The sequence below is a fragment of the Pristis pectinata genome, chromosome 21 (genome assembly GCF_009764475.1).
Source record: "Pristis pectinata isolate sPriPec2 chromosome 21, sPriPec2.1.pri, whole genome shotgun sequence".
Classification (NCBI taxonomy): Eukaryota; Metazoa; Chordata; class Chondrichthyes; order Rhinopristiformes; family Pristidae; genus Pristis; species Pristis pectinata.
Genome location: NC_067425.1, coordinates 31,314,819 through 31,333,282, shown reverse-complemented (window position 1 = coordinate 31,333,282; position 18,464 = coordinate 31,314,819). Strand labels below are relative to the sequence as shown.

Sequence of the window (18,464 nt, the reverse complement as noted above, 5' to 3'; positions counted from 1 at the left end):
TTGAATAATTAACGCACCGCCCACGCGCAGTGATTGACGCCGCGAAAACACCGCCTCGGTCGAGTGGTGCAACGCAGGTTCCGCCCATCTCTCCTCGTGATTGGCGGTCGTGAGCACGGAGGGCGGGCAATCCTGTGAGATCTGAGTGCTGATTAGACAATACCCGTGTCAATTAGTCAGATCCGGAGGCTTTTTTCATTGTGAAGTTAGGTTGAGCAGCAGTTAGATGGAGGAAGCTTCTTAGTGAATGTTGAGTGTATTCTGTTAGAGTCTGCTAATAGAGCCATGACTGGATTTCTTTGGCTGGGCAGTATGAATTGTGAAAGGTCATGGCACTGAGTCCTGATGATGAAGACTATGACACCTCTCAGGTCAGCCTTTAAGAATCATTTTGCTACTTTGCTTAAAGGCTTGATGTGCCTGCGTGTGTTGTGTGGTAATATGAGGAGAAAGTCTCAGTTAGTAGTGTCTGCTGTTGCTACTGGGCAAGGCCTTTTCATACCACTCTTACAAAACACACAGCACTGGGAAATAATGGTATCCTTTTCATAGACAAGTGAAAGGTTCAGGCAAGTGGGATAGTTTGTAGCTCAAGGTGTCAATCTCTCCATTTGGGGGGGGGGTGGGTGGGTGGGTGGGTGGGGGGGGGGGGGGAAAGTGACCTAATTGATTGTTCAAGCTAACCGTGTAGGAATTTGCTTTAATGAGTCATAAATCTTTACAGAGATTACATGAGATAGCAGGATATCGCCTTGTTGTGCATCATCTGTACATAAAGATGGTGTACATATAGATTGAGTGTAACTGATCTTTCTTTTATGGTGCTATTAAAAAAAATAGTTGTAACTCTAGATGGGTTCCCATGTGCTTCAGTATCATTTTGAATGTATTTTGTAAGATGATGAAATTTGGTGTTTAAACCTATAAATATTTGTAGTGCAAACCAATGTTAGATCTTGTTGGAGAACCTCCTTTTCACATTACCAATTAACCAGTCATTATTTTAGTTAATTTTATGGTTTGTTATATAATCAATATATTAAATATCCACATCAGCAGTGTCCCTATGATAGAATTAATTTTTAAAGCATTACTGTCTAAATATGTCATGTTCATTGCAAATTTTTAATGACTGTTTTTAATATGTCTGTTATGTTTTTTTCCTGATTTGGTTATTGGAGTAATTTCATTAGCAAGGGAATTTCATTATTATCCTGACAACATAAAGGAAATAAAATAATCTTTGAGCCTACAAAATTAACCTTTAGATTTAATGAGCTAATGTTTTACCAAAAGTCCATTGTTCTGCAATGCAATAACTTAAGGGGCTAAGGGTTACAGGGTTTTTGTATGTTTCTAACTTTACTGAAGGATCAATATATAGATGTTGAGATGCATTTTTGTAAGCTAATAATTATCTTGCACAAGTATTCTGAAGTGTTAAGATGGCTCTTGTGGAAGTTTTGTTGTATTGACTTGTTTGCTATATTGTGTGGATGGTGAAGGACAGTCTGTTCTCTGTATTTTTACAGAAAAGGTCAGTTTCATTTTCTTGCTATTATTATGAAGTATTCTCACTTCCTTTTAAATTTTAAAGAAACTTGATTGTATAAGTCTGACTTCTGAAATGCATGTTCTTGGGTTAAAGCTTGCACTGGAAAATCCAGTTTAATTTGTGATCTGTTGTTGTCCCCTGGACAAATTGTTCTCTCAAGTTGGCAGCCATTAAGCCCTCCGAAGCTAATTTTGTAACCTGTCCCAAGTTCTGAATGTTTTTAGTTTAATCTTCAAATGCTAAAATGTGGATCTCAATATCAAACACATCCAAGCTATCCCATGTCAATGTTAAATGGAAATGACAGCATAGAAATAGGTAATTTAACTGAAATAGAAATGTGTAACAGCTATTATGTAAGGAAAAATTAAAAATACTGAGTTTTAAGCTACAGTTTTTGTGGCTATTGATATTGAACCCTCAAGTACCATCTTGTTTGTCCTGGAGCATCACAATGATGTACAATACTATCACTTACCATATTGATAATTAATACAATCTTGTCTAGAAGTGGGGCCCATCGATAAAGTCAAATATTTTTATGTTGTGAAAACAAGAGCCTTAATTGGATAATTATACAGTACATACTTCAAGCTGTTCTTTTTTTCAATGTTTTGTTGTGTTTTTTGTTGTATTTCATTTACTTTAAGTGAGGTACTTGTTTACTTTGGTTTTAGTATGGCTACGCACTAAAGTGAAGGCTTCTCTTCGCCAGTGTAGTTAACTCAATAAGTTTCTTTGTGGCCAGCTGACAGTATTTTTGGTCAGTAAATGTTTTGATTGCTTTCCTATGGTTTAGTTTATCATGCTAAGATTTGAGAAGTAGCTCGAGCACATTTTATGTGCCTAAGCTACCATACTGTGTTGTCCAGCTGCAATGCTCCAATCTTAGCTGCTATCTTGTCAGTGCCTGCAGAATTTCTGTGGTTGTTATATTGGTGAGTGTTTTCTTTGTCAGCTTGGTACTGTAACTGAGGAAATAGTTCACAATTTATAGTGGGAGTTGGACAATAAATTCTTCTTTGCATGTCACTTATTCAAGTTTCTGCACTTTAATGTTTCCAATTTTAACATGGAGATTGTTTTATAGAGCAAGTTGTTTTAATCTGGCTTTCTGCCTGAAAGGAAGATGGAGGCAGATTTGATAATATTCAAGAAGGAAATTTGATAATTTCAAATTTCTGGGGCTATGGGAAAGAGCTGATAAATTAAACCAGTTCATCTCTTGTCTCCCCTCCAAGGTGTCAGATAAGAGTTGCACTGTGCTACCTCACTGAAATGATAGTAGGTCATTTGTTAGCTTTTGATGTAATAAACCTGATTGTCTGGATACTAAATATACATCCATGCATTTGTGTCACGGATTCCTGCATTGTATCCCATCCTATTCAGAAAAATGACACTTGGATTTAGGATTTTCTTTGCTGTATGACTTGCCTTTATGTCTACGGAGTAGAAAACCATTTCTTTTAGTGTGTTCATTGCCAGAGGAGTTATTGCATCTGTGTTTTTTGACTTGCAATGGCAGGAAATATTAATATTCTAGCTGACTGTCAAAGATTAGTAACTTCTAGTTTACAACAAAAAAATTTATTGTGAAGTTGCTTGTGGGTCACAGTGCTTCAAAACAATATGTGATGGACAAAACAGGAAAATAGAAATTAAAGGATATGGAGTTAATGCAAGAAGGTGATGTTGAGGTGAAAGATAAGCCACGATCTTACTAAATGGCAGAGCAGGCACAAGGAGCCAAATGGCCTACTCCTGTTTTTCTTTTTTTCCCCTGTTGAAAAGACAGGTTTAAATTGCAGGGAGCAAGGCAGGAAAATGTGAGGTGAACACTGTCAGTGGTTGAAGGAGAAGTAAGGAGTGGATATGGGAGAGTGGGACTTGAAGCATATTTCAGGGTATAAAGAGTACATCAACAGTGCAAGGAGAATACTAAGTTAGGCAGGGCGAGGCTAAGGAGTTTTGTATTGAGTACAAGAATTTTGAAATCAACTGTCTGCAGTGTGGGAAGACACCGCAATTTATGTAGCTGTGAGGGTTGTTCCTTTTTGAAATGCAATTCTATGGAACTGCAGTGCTATATGATTGTTATAATGTTAACATTTAAAAGTGACAAACTCTAATTCTGAACAATTTCAGTTACTTTTTGGCAGACTTAAAAAAAATTTAAAGCAAATGCTTTCTTCATTCCTCTAGAACTTTGTATCAATTTTGGTTTCTTCCTCTTTGAGTACATGTTGAGCCTTGCCTTTGCAACACCAAAGTTTTGTTTGTGAGAATGTTGCTATACTTGAAATTACAGTCTTTGCACTTCAGTGATGTTTCTTTTACAGTATCTGTCAGTATTATAGTATTTTTAAAAAAAGACGAGTCTCTTTCCAGCTGCACCTTTGTGGTCCCCAAATGTTTAAGTTTGCAGAATATTGAAAGTAATTACATTCAGAAATGGAGTAGTTTGGGTTTTGACATTTATACTCTGGTATCAATTACAGTAAAACTCCTCCAATAATTTCACATCTGATTGTTCAGAAATCTTGATTGTCTGGCTTCAGACTTGCTCATTTGTCCAGAGTGTGATCTGGGGGTCCAGAGTGCAAGCAGGATGTACAGCCAAAGCCAGGGGTCTGGAGTGCAATTGGCATTGAAGTTGCAGTCCAGAACAAGTGTCCAAAGGCCAGGAGCATAGGTAGGTTTGTGGCAGAAGTACTTGTATACTTTCCGCTCCCTCTAAACTCACTGGGTTCATGGAAAGTTTATTATACTACCATGTAACAAGTTTTTCAAAGAAAAAGTATGTTTGGATATTAATTCTATTTTAAACTTTATTTATACAGCACGGTAACAGGCCCTTCTATTCCCAACAAGCCCGTGCCACCCAATTACACCCATGTTAACCTACTAACATGTACTACTTTGGAATGTGGGAGGAAACCAGCACACTCAGAGGAAATCCATGCAGTCGCAGGGAGAACGTACAAACTCCTTACAGATAGCGGCAAGAATTGAACCCTGATCACTGGCACTATAATAGCGTTATGCTAACCGCTACATTACCATGCTGCCAATTATTGGACGAAATTCGTATTACTAGGAGTATCATCCAATAATTCAGAAAATCTGTTAGTCCAGCACTATCAAAGTCCCAAGGGTGCTGGATTAACGGAGTTTTACCGTAAATAGATTTCAAATGATCTGAGCTGAGTTGGGACTTAATTCAGTGTTGATCAACCTAGTGTGAATGATTTTTACTTTTTTTTGGAGCTTTTATCTTAAGGGAACATAGGAGTGGCAACCTGTTTTATAACTGAGTTGCTGTTTAGAGTAGTTTGTTATTAACTGATGCTTATCCTAAAAGATTAGTGACTTGTGACTGAAGAATTTGATTGTGATGAACTGTCAGTTAAGGGAAATAAAGTAATTCATTTGTATATCTCATTAAATTTGTAGAGCGTTAGCCCTGCAAAACCTGCAGCTTTCTCAGTAAAACTGAGTTGATGAACTTTATCTAATTGCCAATACAGAATCTGTGCTATTCCATAAACTAGATTTTTGTCTAGCTGGGAAATTTGTGCATTTTGATAGTTTGGTCTTGTATGTTTTTCAACTCTCTGGGGGGGGGGGGGGGAATGTTGAGAAACTTGCTGGGTTTAAGGTTCTGTAACTCCTTAATCTCCTTTCTTTTAATCATCCAAGGTCATGTTTGTTCAGTCTTCAAGACAGAACTACTTTCCAGCACTTCCTTGATCATACTTTTCTCTTTGCTTATCCTTTCCAAGGAGATGTTTATCTCTGCTACTTGCATTGCATGTAATGAGATAAGAAATCCAGCACGTGGGATTCCTCATCAAATTGCCTCTGCCTCCGTGTATTCATGGGACCAGAGCCCTTTGTTATCTTGCATTATGCTTGTTTGTAACTCTATGACCAAGAGAAATTCCTCCAGTATAATGCTCAGAAAATTCTTTGATTATTTCAATATTGCAGGAATAAATGCCTTTTAAATAAGCTTCAAATTATTATTAATATTCTCCCAATGCCTTCAATACCATAATTCCAAACAAATTCATCTCAACTCTTAGACCTAGGATTCAACACCTCCCTCTGCAACTGGATCCTTGACTTCCTGACCAACAGACTGTAATCAGCAAGGGTCAGCAACATTGATGCCCCATAAGGCCTCGTACTCAGCCCCTTACTTTACTCCTTATACACTCACGACTGTGTGTCCAGTTTCTGGTCTAACTCCATCTACAAGTTTGCAAATGACACCACCATAGTGGGCCAGATTTCAAACAACGACGAGACAGAGTACAGGAAGGAGATAGAGGGTTTAGTGGCATGGTGACCTTTCCCTTAATGTCAGCAAAACAAAAGAGCTGGTCTGTGACATGTATTTATCAATGGTGTTGAGGTGGAGATGGAACTTGAAGTTCTCAACCTAGGTGTAAATACCACCAATAGCTTGTCCTAGTCCAACCTTAGCTATGGTTAAGAAAGCACACCAATGCCTCTTCATCCTCAGAAGGCTAAGGAAATTCAGCATGTCCCCAATGACCCTCACCAACTTTTATGTGTGTATCATCGAGAGCCTTCTATCCAGATGCATCACAGCTTGGTATGGCAACTGCTTTGCCCAAGACCGCAAGAAATTGCAGAGAGTTGTGAACACAGCCCAGTCTATCATGGAAACCAGCCTCCCCTCCATTGATTCTGTCTATACTTCCCTCTTCCTTGGGGAGAGCAGCCAACATGATCAAAGACCCCTCCCATCCAGGTCATTCTTTTCTCCTCTCCCCTTTCTCCCCCTCTTTCCACCACCCCCCAATCCTTTCCATCAGGCAGAAGATAGAAAAGCTTGAAAATGTGCCCCACCAGGCTCAAGGACAGCTTCTATGCCATTTTTATAAGACTCTTGAATGGACCTCTTGTATGATAAAGATGAACTCTTGATCTCTCAATCTACCTCATCGTGGCCCTTGCATCTTCTTTGTCTTCCTGCACGGTACTTTCTTTGTAACTGTAACACTTTCCCTTTGGCGAAGTTTCCCTTTGTACTACCTTGATGTACTTGTGTTTGGAATGATCTGTCTGGATCAGAATCAGATTATTATCACTGACTTGTATATCATGAAATTTGTTGTTTTGTGGCAGCAGTACAGTGCAAAGGCACAAAACTCTATAAATTACAAAAATAATTAGTGCCAAAAAAAGAATAATGAGGTAGTGTTCGTGGATTGTTCAGAAATCTGTTGGCTGAGGGGAAGAAGCTGTTCCTGAATTGTTCAGTGTGGGTCTTCAGGCTCCTGTAAAAAAAAGTTTTTCACTGTATCTCTGTGCACGTGACAATAATAAATCAATTACTAATTAAGGGATGAGGGGACTACTGGAAAGGCCTTCATTTATTGTCTATCCTTAATTGTTGTTTCAAAGATGGTGCTGATCCAACATCTTGAAGCACTGCAGTCCATAAGATGTTGGTACAGTGGTGTTATTGAGAAAAAGGTTACTTGATTTTGATTCGGACACAATGAAAGGATGTTATATTTCCAAATGTGACCGAGGGAAACTTATAGAAGATGGGGTTCCCATTCCCCTGCTGCACTAGGCTTTCTAAGAGGTGAAGGTTAGAGATTTGGGAGATGCTGCTGCTGAAGTCTTGCCAAATAATTGCACTGTAGTCATAGTGTTGATGACGGAGAGCGTGAATGTTTAGGGTGCTTGATGTGCTTCTTTGTTGTGGATGTAGTTAGTTTCTTAACGTTTTCATCCAAGCAAGTGGAATTTATTCAGTCATACTCCTGATTTGTGTCTTGCAGATGGTGGAAGGGCTTTTGGTATTTGGAGAGCAATGTGGAATGTGCAGCAACTGACTTGTTCTTATTAGGCTCAGTACTCGCGTGACTTGTTTGGAAATTTCTGGTCAGTAGTGACCCTGGTGATGTTAATCTCACTGACTATCATAGTTGGGTGGTTTGCCTGTTATGTGGAAGATGTCCATTGCCACATTTTTGTGGCTCAAATGTTACTTCATTTCCTACAAATGGGATTCAACATTGTCCAATCATCATTGAATATTCCTCCTTTGTCATCATGCAAAGCTGAAGAAGATTGGGGCTTGAGCACTACTCTGAAGGATTCCTGGAATTGTGATTACTGACCTACAGCAATCATGACCAGCTGCTTTTGTGCAAAGTATGATACTGCCAATGGAAAATGTTCTCCCCTGATTCCTATTAACCAATTTTACCAGGAATCCTAGATGCCTCAATTGACCTATTGCAGCCTGATGTCGAGGATGGTCATTTCCACTTCACCTTTGGAATTTAGCTATCTTTTTCAATACTTGGAGCAAGGTTGTAAGGTCTGGAGCCAAATAATCCTGGACTAATACAAGCTGAGCTTTAGAGTAGTCATTTGGAGAGTAAGTGTTGCTTGATTGCACTGTCGATAACACCACGCATCATTTTGCTGATGATTGAGAGGAATTTAATTTTACTGCGAACTGGATATAGGGAAGTTTTAAATGTTAAGTACCTGTTGTTACGCCTGCTGTAGTAATCAAGTATTTTTGAACCCAGTATGAAATAGTTGTTACAAAAAAACACAATGCTAAAAATAGCAAGACAGGCAGCATTTGTGGAGAGTAAAGAGTTAACATTTCAGGTCGATGACCTTTCATCAGCACAATTATTGCTTTTCAATGAAATGGTTGCATTGCATTTGTGTTTCAGTGACATTGATCCATGCAGATTGTTTCATATTCCATTGGATACAGCTCTTTTTTTTTTCTAAACTCCTTTTTATAAATTACATAAATACCCAGAAATTGTGTTTCAATGTTTCAGCAGTTAAATTACTGAACTAGTAATCCAGAGGCCTGAAATCCTACCGCAGTCATTGTGGAATTTAAATTCTGTTACTAATTTGGAACTTAAAAGAAAATTACTATTAATTAAACTACAGATTGTTGTAAAATCCTACATGGTTCTCATATTTGTCCCCTTCTTCGTGACTCTCCCACTAGTGAAAATATCTCCAACATCTATCCTGTCAAGCCCTCTTAGGATCTTTGTATGTTTGAATGAGATCATTCCTAAACTCTAATGAATACACACTCAAACTCCCTACCTTCTCTTGGTAGGAGACCCCCCTTATCCAGGAATTAGTCTGGAAAATCTCCTTTGGATTGCCTCCAATGCTACAATATCCTTTTAGATAAGGGGACCAGAGCTGTGCATGGAATTCCAGGTGTCGTCTCACCAACACCCTGTACAACTGTATATTTAAAAAAAACACCCTATTCTTAAACTCCAACCCCTTTGCAGTAAAGGCCAAAATGCCATTTACCACCCTAACTACTTTTTGGAACAGCCTGCTAGCATTTTGTGATTCATGCACAAGAGCACCTCAATCCCTCTAAACTTCACTCATTTACAGTCTCTCTACATTTAGACAATCTGCCTTTTGATTCATCGCACTGAAGTGCGTGACCTCACACTTCACATTAAACTCCGTTTGCCAAGTTTTTGCCCAATCACTCGATCTATCCATATCCTGTTGCAGAATCACAATGTCCTCATTACATCATGCCCTTCCACCTATTTTCCTATCATCAGCAAAGTTTGAAATCTTGCATTTTGTTCCCTCCTCCGTGTCATCTGATATAAATAAACAATTGAGGGCCAAGAAGCAATCCCTGGAGTACTCCACTAGTTACATCCTTCCAGTCTGATGAAGACCCATTTATTCCAACCCTTTTGTGTTTGTTTTCTATGTGATAGCCAGTTTTCAATCTGAGCCAATTCACTACCTTGGGCACTTAGTTTGTGCACCAGCCTCTTGTGTGGCAACTTGTCAAATGCCTTTTGGAAATCTGAATACACTACATCTACCAGTTTCCCTCTATCAACTCTCCCCATCATGTTCATTTGTTTACCTACCTTCAGTGCAGGAAAGCTGCCGTCCTTGTCCATTTTGGCCCATGTGTGACTCTAGACCCACCAGTGTTGTCTGGAAATGGCCTAGCAAGCTATCTGTTCAACATCAATTAGGGATGGGCAATACATGACTCTGGTCATTTTACCAGTCAAGATTTTGTAGCAGGCAATCCATTGGCAGACCCAATGAATCTTTCTGTTAATGTAGATTATGGTTTGTGAGGGCAGAAACTAACCATTTCCTTTGGAATTGCCTTGATACCTGTAAGGTAATGCATGTGAATTGTACAAATAATTATGTCTTATTGCTTAACTTAATCTTATCCTGCCAGTTTCTTCAGTTTTTGAGTTATTCAAAATGAAACTCAATTTTCTCTGAATCCAGGCTGGCTTCGGGCTCCAGTTCCTCTGAACTGATTTATTTTCTTGTTTTTTTTTAAATTGCTAAAAATAAAAGCCGCAAAACAACCAGAGGGAAAATGTTTTTAAAAGTCAGTAATGAAAATTGATTTAAAAGATTCTAAGCTATACCAAAACACTATAAAGATGAAGATATTTCCTCCAGTTTCTTTAATATTTTTAAGACATAAAAATACATAATTACTAAATTACAGTTGTGGTATTCAGACATTTCTTTTGGGGCTAAAGAATTAAGGATTACTTTGTAGATTTTCTTTGATTTGGGTAGTCATTACTCAGTGAAGGACTATTTATCTTCGACAATATATATGACTACTTGTGTATAACATGCTGGTTCTGCTGTTCTTCTTGGGTAGAGACTTGCTCTGGAAAGTATATCTATACATCTATGGATGTTGAGTGACAACAGAATTGAGCTGACTCACCAGTAATTAGCACTTTAAGTGTTAGGGTGCTAAGTGGGTTGTGTGGGGTGGAATTAACATGGAAAGGGAAGAATATACGGAGTAAATTTTGGTTCAATTTATTTAAATTCAACTTCTGTTAGGAGGATCATATTTGCTTATGTCTACTGCAGGGTTAAGTTATTTCAAAATGTCATAAAGCTGAGTGAACAGTGCTGTCCTTTTGAGCTAGAGACAAGAGTGATAAAATTGCAATAATTAGTGCCCCAAAGGGAACTTGAATTGCTATTTAAGGCAATATGCTGAAAGAAAATTGCTTTGGAATCCATCTGCCTTTTCCATCCAGAATTTTTTTGTATTTGGGAATAATTGCATCTGTTGTTTCATTTTAATGAATGCAAGATCCGTCACTCTGCAAAAAATATTAAACTGCATCACTTAAAATTGTGAATTGACCCAAAGTTATGAACAATTTGTATGTCCACAATATTTTAGGATTTTTTAAATAAAATGTTTCTATTTTGTATTATTCATTGACACTTTTTTGGATTTTGTATGATTAGCTAGCTTATGTCATTATCATTTCTATCTTTCACTGCAGTCAAATGCTTTGGCCGTGACCTGTACTTGCATCATCAAGGAAATAATATGCATGAGAAAAGAGGGGGAAGGAATTGATTGGTTGCATTTGGTATGCTGTTTAAAGAAGGAGGATAGGTGTTCAATTGTACAGTTCACAAATTTCAGACCTCTATATAGTTTAGCACCATGAAACAGGGCATTGCAATGCATATTTAAACTACCCCCACTATGCCTAATACAACAGTTTAGAACTGCATGAACAGCACTGCCATCTTTTGATATTATGATCAACTTGCTGCTCCACATGAGTTGGAATGTGTGCATTCTTCCAAACGAGTTTCTGAATTGTAATCCAAACATTACAGTTAGTCAGTGTTTTTCAAAGCAGAGCTCATTGGATTTTACTCACTTTTTTCTGCTTTATACCATCAAGAATCTTTGACATTTCAAACCTTTTATTTGGGGGGAAACATAAAATTTCTTTTTTGTGCAAGCTATTTCATTTATACTTTTGAAATCATTTGACATTTGGTTATGTGCCAAAACTAGCAAAAGAAGTATTTGGAACCATGTTTTTTGCATTCTTTGTTCTCTGGCGTGTAGAAAATTAAGCAGACTATTTTTGGATAGCCAAGTTCGACAAAAGCAATGAAATACATTTTCTTAGTGTTAGTTAAGGGATAAATATTGGACAGGAAGAATGGCCTTAGTCTTTAATTCGTCTGAGATAGAAGGGGCTTTCTTAACATCTCCTTCAGCAGTGCAGTTATACTTTGGGAGTGACGCAGTTCAAACCTAGATTGTTTCTTCTTGACCTTGATCCCAAGGGACTGCTGAACTTGTGTTCACTGTAGTTCTGGGTGGCTGTTAAGCCCAAAATAGGATCCACTGGTAGGGTGGCAGGTGGGTGGGCAGTTTGGGAAGTGCTGTCACATTTTTTGTTGGTGCTTTGTCTGTTCCCAAAGAAGAGATCTTGAGGTTCCTGTGCCTTTCTGGATGTCACTCATCCATTTTGAGTTGTAGGCAGGGGATTCTTACAAGTGACTGAGGATGTTACTTTTTTCCCCAAAGATGCTTTAAATGCATGTCCTTCTGGTAATCTCTCACCTTGAAGGAACTCTGAGTAGAATGGTTGTTTCAGGAGTCTGGTGTCGGGCGTGTGAGGAGTGTAGCACACACACTAAAGCTGATTGAATGTATTCAGAACCTCAGTGCTGAGAGCATTGGTTTCAGAAAGGAGGCTATTTTGCTTGTTCTGCCAGTGAATTTGGTGGATTTTGTGGATGCAGTGTTAGTAGTACCTATCCAATATGCACAGATATCCTATCTACCTGCTGTAGATAGTCCACTTCCCTCTGATGCATATAGGAAAATGGTAATCCCTACTGCCCAATGAATCATGAGCTTGGTGCCATGTTTAAGGTCAAGATCTTCAGATATTCTTTTCCTTGGACCTCTGAAGGTCATGCTGGCATTACTGGAGGTGATGGTGAATTTCATCATTTGATGTCTGTCTTTGCTGAGATGGCTCGTATATGGAATGTGTTCAATGTTTTCTATAGTCTCATCAACCTTTTTCTTTCAAAATATCTAGTGTAAGACTTGTATTCAGTGAGCTTGATCCATGAATGTGCACAAAAGCAAGTGGCCTTTGTCTTAAGTTGGAATGACTTTGGTTCTGAAGTCAAGGTGATAAATATTGAATAGTTTGCTACTTGTCCTGAATATTAGCTGCACTCCAGTGGGCAGCTTGTTAGTTGTGAGGTGCAATATTGTGGCAAAAAAGGTTTGCATTAAAGTATGTGTAGGTTCGGGTTGATGGAGAGGGGAATCAGTAGGTTTTTTAAGCACGTCTTTTCCAATACTTCTGGCCTGAAGTAATTCTGAATTTGCACCGTGGGTAGGTCTATGCAACAAATTGAGCAATAAAACCCAAACCAACTGAGTTATTGAATAATTCTAAGCCTTGTCTCTGACCTCACCCTTGGTCTATTACACCAATTACTATTTCACTTATAGTGTCTGAAAATAATTTTGTGTGATGGATTATGATAAGTGAAATGACTGCTATAATTAAAAGACTATCTTTTGTATATTATCTTTTTGATGAAGCGTCCTTCAACCGAAATGTCAACTTTTCTATCTGCTGATCCTGTGTAACTTGCTGAGTGATTCCAACATTCTCCATTTGTGTGTTGTATGTCTTGCATCTGCATTTCTTTTTGCTCCAACTCTTGTTGGGCATTGTTAGCCCTATAAACCTTTTAAAGAAACCTGATACACATTTTTACTCAAATGTTAAGACTTGGGTTGCTTTCTCTCTCTCACTTGGATTTTGGGAGAATGTTAACTTGTACAGTGGATTTAAAGGACACATTGTAAAGAGAAATTTTAATTGAAGTGGCTTTTGCAGTTAGCTCTGCTTAGTTCAGTTTGGTTGAATAGCTTTGGATATCTGAAGTATGGGATTTTGCATGAAACTTGAAATAAAACCTGAAGAACGCAATAAGGATAAGGAACTTCTATTTGTGTCACATATCAGAAATGCATCAGTAAGAGGATCTGTTGTAGTTTACTGCTGTATTTGGGAGTTTCAGCCATCCCTGGCCATGGGGATGTTGCTGGGGAGACTGGGGGAAGTTAATGGTGTACCATTGTTTAAAAAAAGGAGAGAGAAACCAAGTAATTGTAGAGCAGTTAGTTTTTCTTATGGGGTGGGCAAAATATTGGAATCAGTTAAGAGGGGTAATATAAATCTTCATTTAGAAAAACACAGGTTAATCAAAGACAGTCGACATGGATATAACATGTTTGACTAACTTGATTTTTGTTTTGACAAAGTAACAAGGAGTGTCAAGGAAGGTGGTGTATGTGATGTGGTCCACATAGATTTCACCAAGGCTTTTGGCATGGCTGATCAGTGGATGGGATGGAAAGGAGGGTGACAAATTAGATCCAAAATTGGCTCAGCAGCAGGCAGCAGAAGTTAATGATTGATGGGTGTTTTTTGTGGCTGGAAGGCTGTTACCAATTCCATTCCATTAGGCTCATGACCTGGTCAGTTTGGTTGCATTTTTGATATAGACTGGGTGGGGGGGGGGGGGGGGGAGGGGGAAATCATTTACATTTGATAGAAAATTGGCCACATGGTTGATACAGAGGTCCAGCTACAGGAGGATATAGGTGGTCTGGTCATTTGGATGGAAACAGAATTTATTCCAGAGCAGCATAAGATGATGCATTTTGGAGGTTTAACAAGGCAAAAGAATATGCAATAAGTAGGAGGATATTTCAGAAGTGTGGTAGTTGTGGGATTAGGTTAAGTAGCTCTCTTGACTGGTACAGACATGGGATGAATGGCCTTCTGTGTCATAAATTTTCATGATTCAATGATAATACAGCAGGCTTCAAATTTCTGTGACAAGAATGCTGCATTAACCAGCAGCTTTCAAGAGTCCAAAAATGTACTTCCAACTGAAGGGGTAAGGCTATTAAAAATGCATTGTTCTAGTCTAAAGAAAAGAAATTTTACTCCTGAATTATCTTGTGACCAGTTACTTGCCAGCTTCAAGTACTATAGCACAGTGATCAAAGCCAATGGAATGCTGTATCCCATAGCTGTATAAATAGATCAGGTTGTGTAATGGTTCAGAGAAGCATTCTAGCTGAAAACAAAGTGCTGAAGATATTCACAAAGTCAGGTAGCACTTATGGAGAGAGAAACAGTTGATTTTTAAAAAAAATTATTTTTGAGTGTTAAGGGCAGCAATGAACCCAGATGGAAGACAAGCTACCCCTTTTTTGAGCTTACATTGGGCTTCTTGGAAACTCTATCTTGGCCTTCTTCGGTGAGATTGGAGCAGGATGGGAGAATTACAGTCCCAAACAATTGAAAGGCCAGAGTCACCCTTGCATTCTGAGCAGAGGTGTTCTGGAGAGCAGCCACCCATTCTAGGTTGTTTTTTTTTCCCCCCAATGTAGAGGAGACCACCTTGTGAGCACAGATGCAGTATACTAAATTGGAAGAAGTGAAAATGAATCGCTGCATCATCTGGAAGGATTGTTTGAACTTTGATTGGAAGGATGGAAAGAGGTGAAAGGGCAGGTATTGAACTATCTGCAGTTCCATTGGAACCACAGGAGATACATTCTGGATGCTTGTGACATAATTCATGAGTCTGGCAACATTATTAACAACCACATATTAATATAGTTAAAGTCTGAAATTCTTGGGCTCCTTTAATTCCTTTTATTTTCACTCCAGACTCTACTTTGCCTCTCCTCTTCTTCACAATTTTGGCTGTTCCTTTTCACCTTCACCACCACTCCCTTCCTTCCTGGTTTGTCTCCTTTTTTTCACTGGACCACGTGTGCAAAGGATTTCTAGATAGGGTAGTTCTTAACAATGTGTTATAATGAAATGATCTGTATGGATGACATACTGTACCTCGGTACATGTGACAATAATAAACCAACTTACCAATGCTGATGGAGGCCATTTAGCCCAGCAGCACCATGCCAGTTTGCAGGGGAACAATCTCATTAACCCTATTTTCCCCTCTCCTTTCCCTGTACCCCAGATCACTTACTACAGCTGATTGCAGTGAATAAGCTAACATTTTCTGGATGGATGCACTAAAACGAGATAGATGAACTGCCTCATTTGTTTAGTGCTTTGCAAAGTACACAGCAGCTATCAAGTATATTGAATTACTACTGATTTTAAGAAAAACATGTGTTTGCATTATCATTTTAAGAGAAGAGACTGTATCAAATATTTATAAAATAGGATTCTGTACTGTGCTAATCATGGATTGAACATAAATTGAGACAGCATTTTAAGATCTGCGAATTCTTTTCTTGAAATTATCGAATAGTTTAGCATTAGCACCATTGAAGTTAGCACTATTATCCAATTTATCTCCTTGCACACCAAAACCTTGATGATTTTATACATTTGACACTGACCACTGTTCTGAGAGATTGTTTATGCATAAATATCATTCCATTAGCCTTTTGATGATCTATAGGTGACAATGTAAGTGGCCTTTGGTAATAGATGCCCAGAAATTCTTTAACAGTCAAAAAAAACTACAGGTGGTGGAAATCTGAAATAGAGGCAGAAAATGCTAGAAATCTTCAGATCAAGCAGCATCTGTTGGGATAGAAACAGTTTGTTTCAGGTTAATAACTATTCTGATCGACCTAAAACATTTTTTCTTTCTATAGATGCTACCTGAGCTGAGTCTTTGAAACATTTTCCCTATTTTAACCCAAAATCTTTAACTAGTATCCCACATTTAAAAGAAAATTACTGTCCTCCATTGCACTTTGTGTAAGTAGTATTTCATTCTTTCTAACCTAATGTCATCTACGGTCTTGAATGTACATTCTAGTATTTCTTCCAAGTCATTGATTTTTGTATGAAGAGCGGAGACCCCATTATTTTAACTTCGAAAATTTGAACAAAGTAAGCCAGTGCCTCTTTCCCAGGGTACCAATGCTTAATACAAGAGGGCATGGCTTTAAAGTAATGGGTGGGAAGTTCAAGGGAGATATCAGAGGAAGGTTTTTTTTTACCCAGAGAGTGGTTGGGGCATGGAATGCACTGCCTAGGGAGGTGGTGGAGGCAGGTACATTGGACAAATTCAAGAGATTGCTAGATAAGCATATGGAGGAATTTAAAATAGAGGGATACGTGGGAGGAAGGGGTTAGATGGTCTTAGGCGGGGTTTAAAGGTCAGCACAACATGGTGGGCCGAAGGGCCTGTATTGTGCTGTACTGTTCTATGATTCTATGAACCCTTGGCTTTGAATGCGAAAGTTGCACATTGAAGATCATATTAAGTGCATAGTATTTTCCTGTGGGCATTATTATGTTTAAATTTAAATGTTTTGACGGTTCTGAAAATTGGTTTACGGGGGGAGGTGTTAATGAAAGAAATATTTAATATGATTTTTAGACCATGGCCAAGAAATTCTATTGCATCTAAACTAATATACAATGTTGGTGAGGCAGAGTGCTATTGACCATTTTGGAAAATGTCAGTTGATCAGATGTGCTGCAGGAAACTGTGGCTGGTTGTGGGGTGGAGATGGAATGGTGATTGGAAGATGAGGATCATGACCTGAGACCAGGTCACTGAGGAAAGTGACTACTGGAGCAGAGGAGTATGCGTAGGTAAAAATTCCAGAAGCCTAAGGGCATAAAGAGAGGGGTGGGAGTTGGGTGAGAACTGGGATTGCCGGATTGAGAGTGTGGGCCAATCAGAAGGTTGATTGAGAAGAGATGTGGCTTTGGACTGGAGAGTTTGGCTGAGAACTCAACGTCTTGGGAGGATAGATTAGAGTGGCCTTGGATCAAAGGTTTGAGCCATCAATGGATTGAAACAGTTGATGGGAGGAGTGATGGCTGGATTGTGTGCACAGTTAGGGAGAGAGATCCGTTGCAGTAGGATCAAAGATATGTGAGGGACTTGCTATGCAGGGGTTCCAAACTATCATCATAATAATACAAACATTGTTGTCCCATGAATGATTTACGACTGGGACAGCTTGGCCCAAGTACCTTGATGCTCCAACAGACTGTTACATGGGAATGATATGATCTCTGCTATGACTGTCATGGAAATTGACGGACAAAGGTGGCTAAAATTGGGAAGTATTTGGAGTGATGTGAGGCATCTTGGAAATAATTGTTAAAATGTTTTATTCCAGGTAAGGTTGGAGATGTTTTTTCTCCCCCTGCCCTCTTTTTGTTTTAAATTTCTCAACCTAAATGACAATTCCTCCAGAGTTGAGGATCTTCCCTATTCAATCAAGATGGATCACCATATAACTGCTCTGACAGTATTTCAATAAAGATAAGCACATCCATTCTTGAACTTGAATCCAGATATATTGCATGGATAAAGGAGAAGTGTACCGTTTCCAATCTTGAAGGACGAGCACTGCAAAATTAGTTTCAGGGAAAATGCTTTTGAGGAAATGAAGAACTGAAGCTTTTACCAAGTTGTCATCTTTTATGATTTGGAATGAATATTTTGTGTGGAATTCCCCTCCCCTCCAATATCTCCTAGCCCAATTTTAGCTAAAATTGCTCCAGGGAATTTTGGGGCTATTGATTGACTCTTTTGCTTAAGTACTACCCGCTACTTGAATAAACAGGAAATGTTTATGGTCTGTAACATTAAAGGTTTAAACCAGCTGCAATTCTTGTGGTGAGTGAAATAGTCATAGAATAAAACAAAATTCTCGTACTGTAGGCAGCTGTTTTGAAGTTGGATGTCAAAAGTAAGTGTAGTTGTCATAGTAAGACCAGCAATTGTCCACCTCTTGCTGAGGAGGCAGTGAAAAGTCACAATGAAAGTCTGATGTTTTCAATAGGCTTGACAGAGTAAGGATGGCATTTTGCCTCCGAGGATTGTTGATGAACCAGATGGTTCGACACATGACAATCTGTAGTTTCATGACCATTACTAATGCCCACTTTTCATTCCAGATTTATTTAATTATATGAAGTTAAATTCCCCAGTTACTGTATTGGGATTCAGACTG

At 38.6% G+C, this 18,464-nt stretch overlaps 1 protein-coding gene across 5 annotated transcripts in view; it reads left to right on the top strand.

Moving 5' to 3' along the window:
- The first annotated feature begins 163 nt into the window (after positions 1-163).
- Positions 164-18,464, top strand: part of LOC127581186 (lysine-specific demethylase 2B-like) — a 139,943-nt gene continuing 121,642 nt past the window's right edge. For all 5 annotated transcript variants that reach the window (XM_052035286.1, XM_052035283.1, XM_052035285.1 and 2 more), the window contains exon 1: positions 164-371. In XM_052035286.1, coding sequence (XP_051891246.1) covers positions 330-371 — 42 coding nt within the window. In that variant the 5' untranslated portion in view covers positions 164-329. The remainder of the gene's footprint in view (positions 372-18,464) is intronic.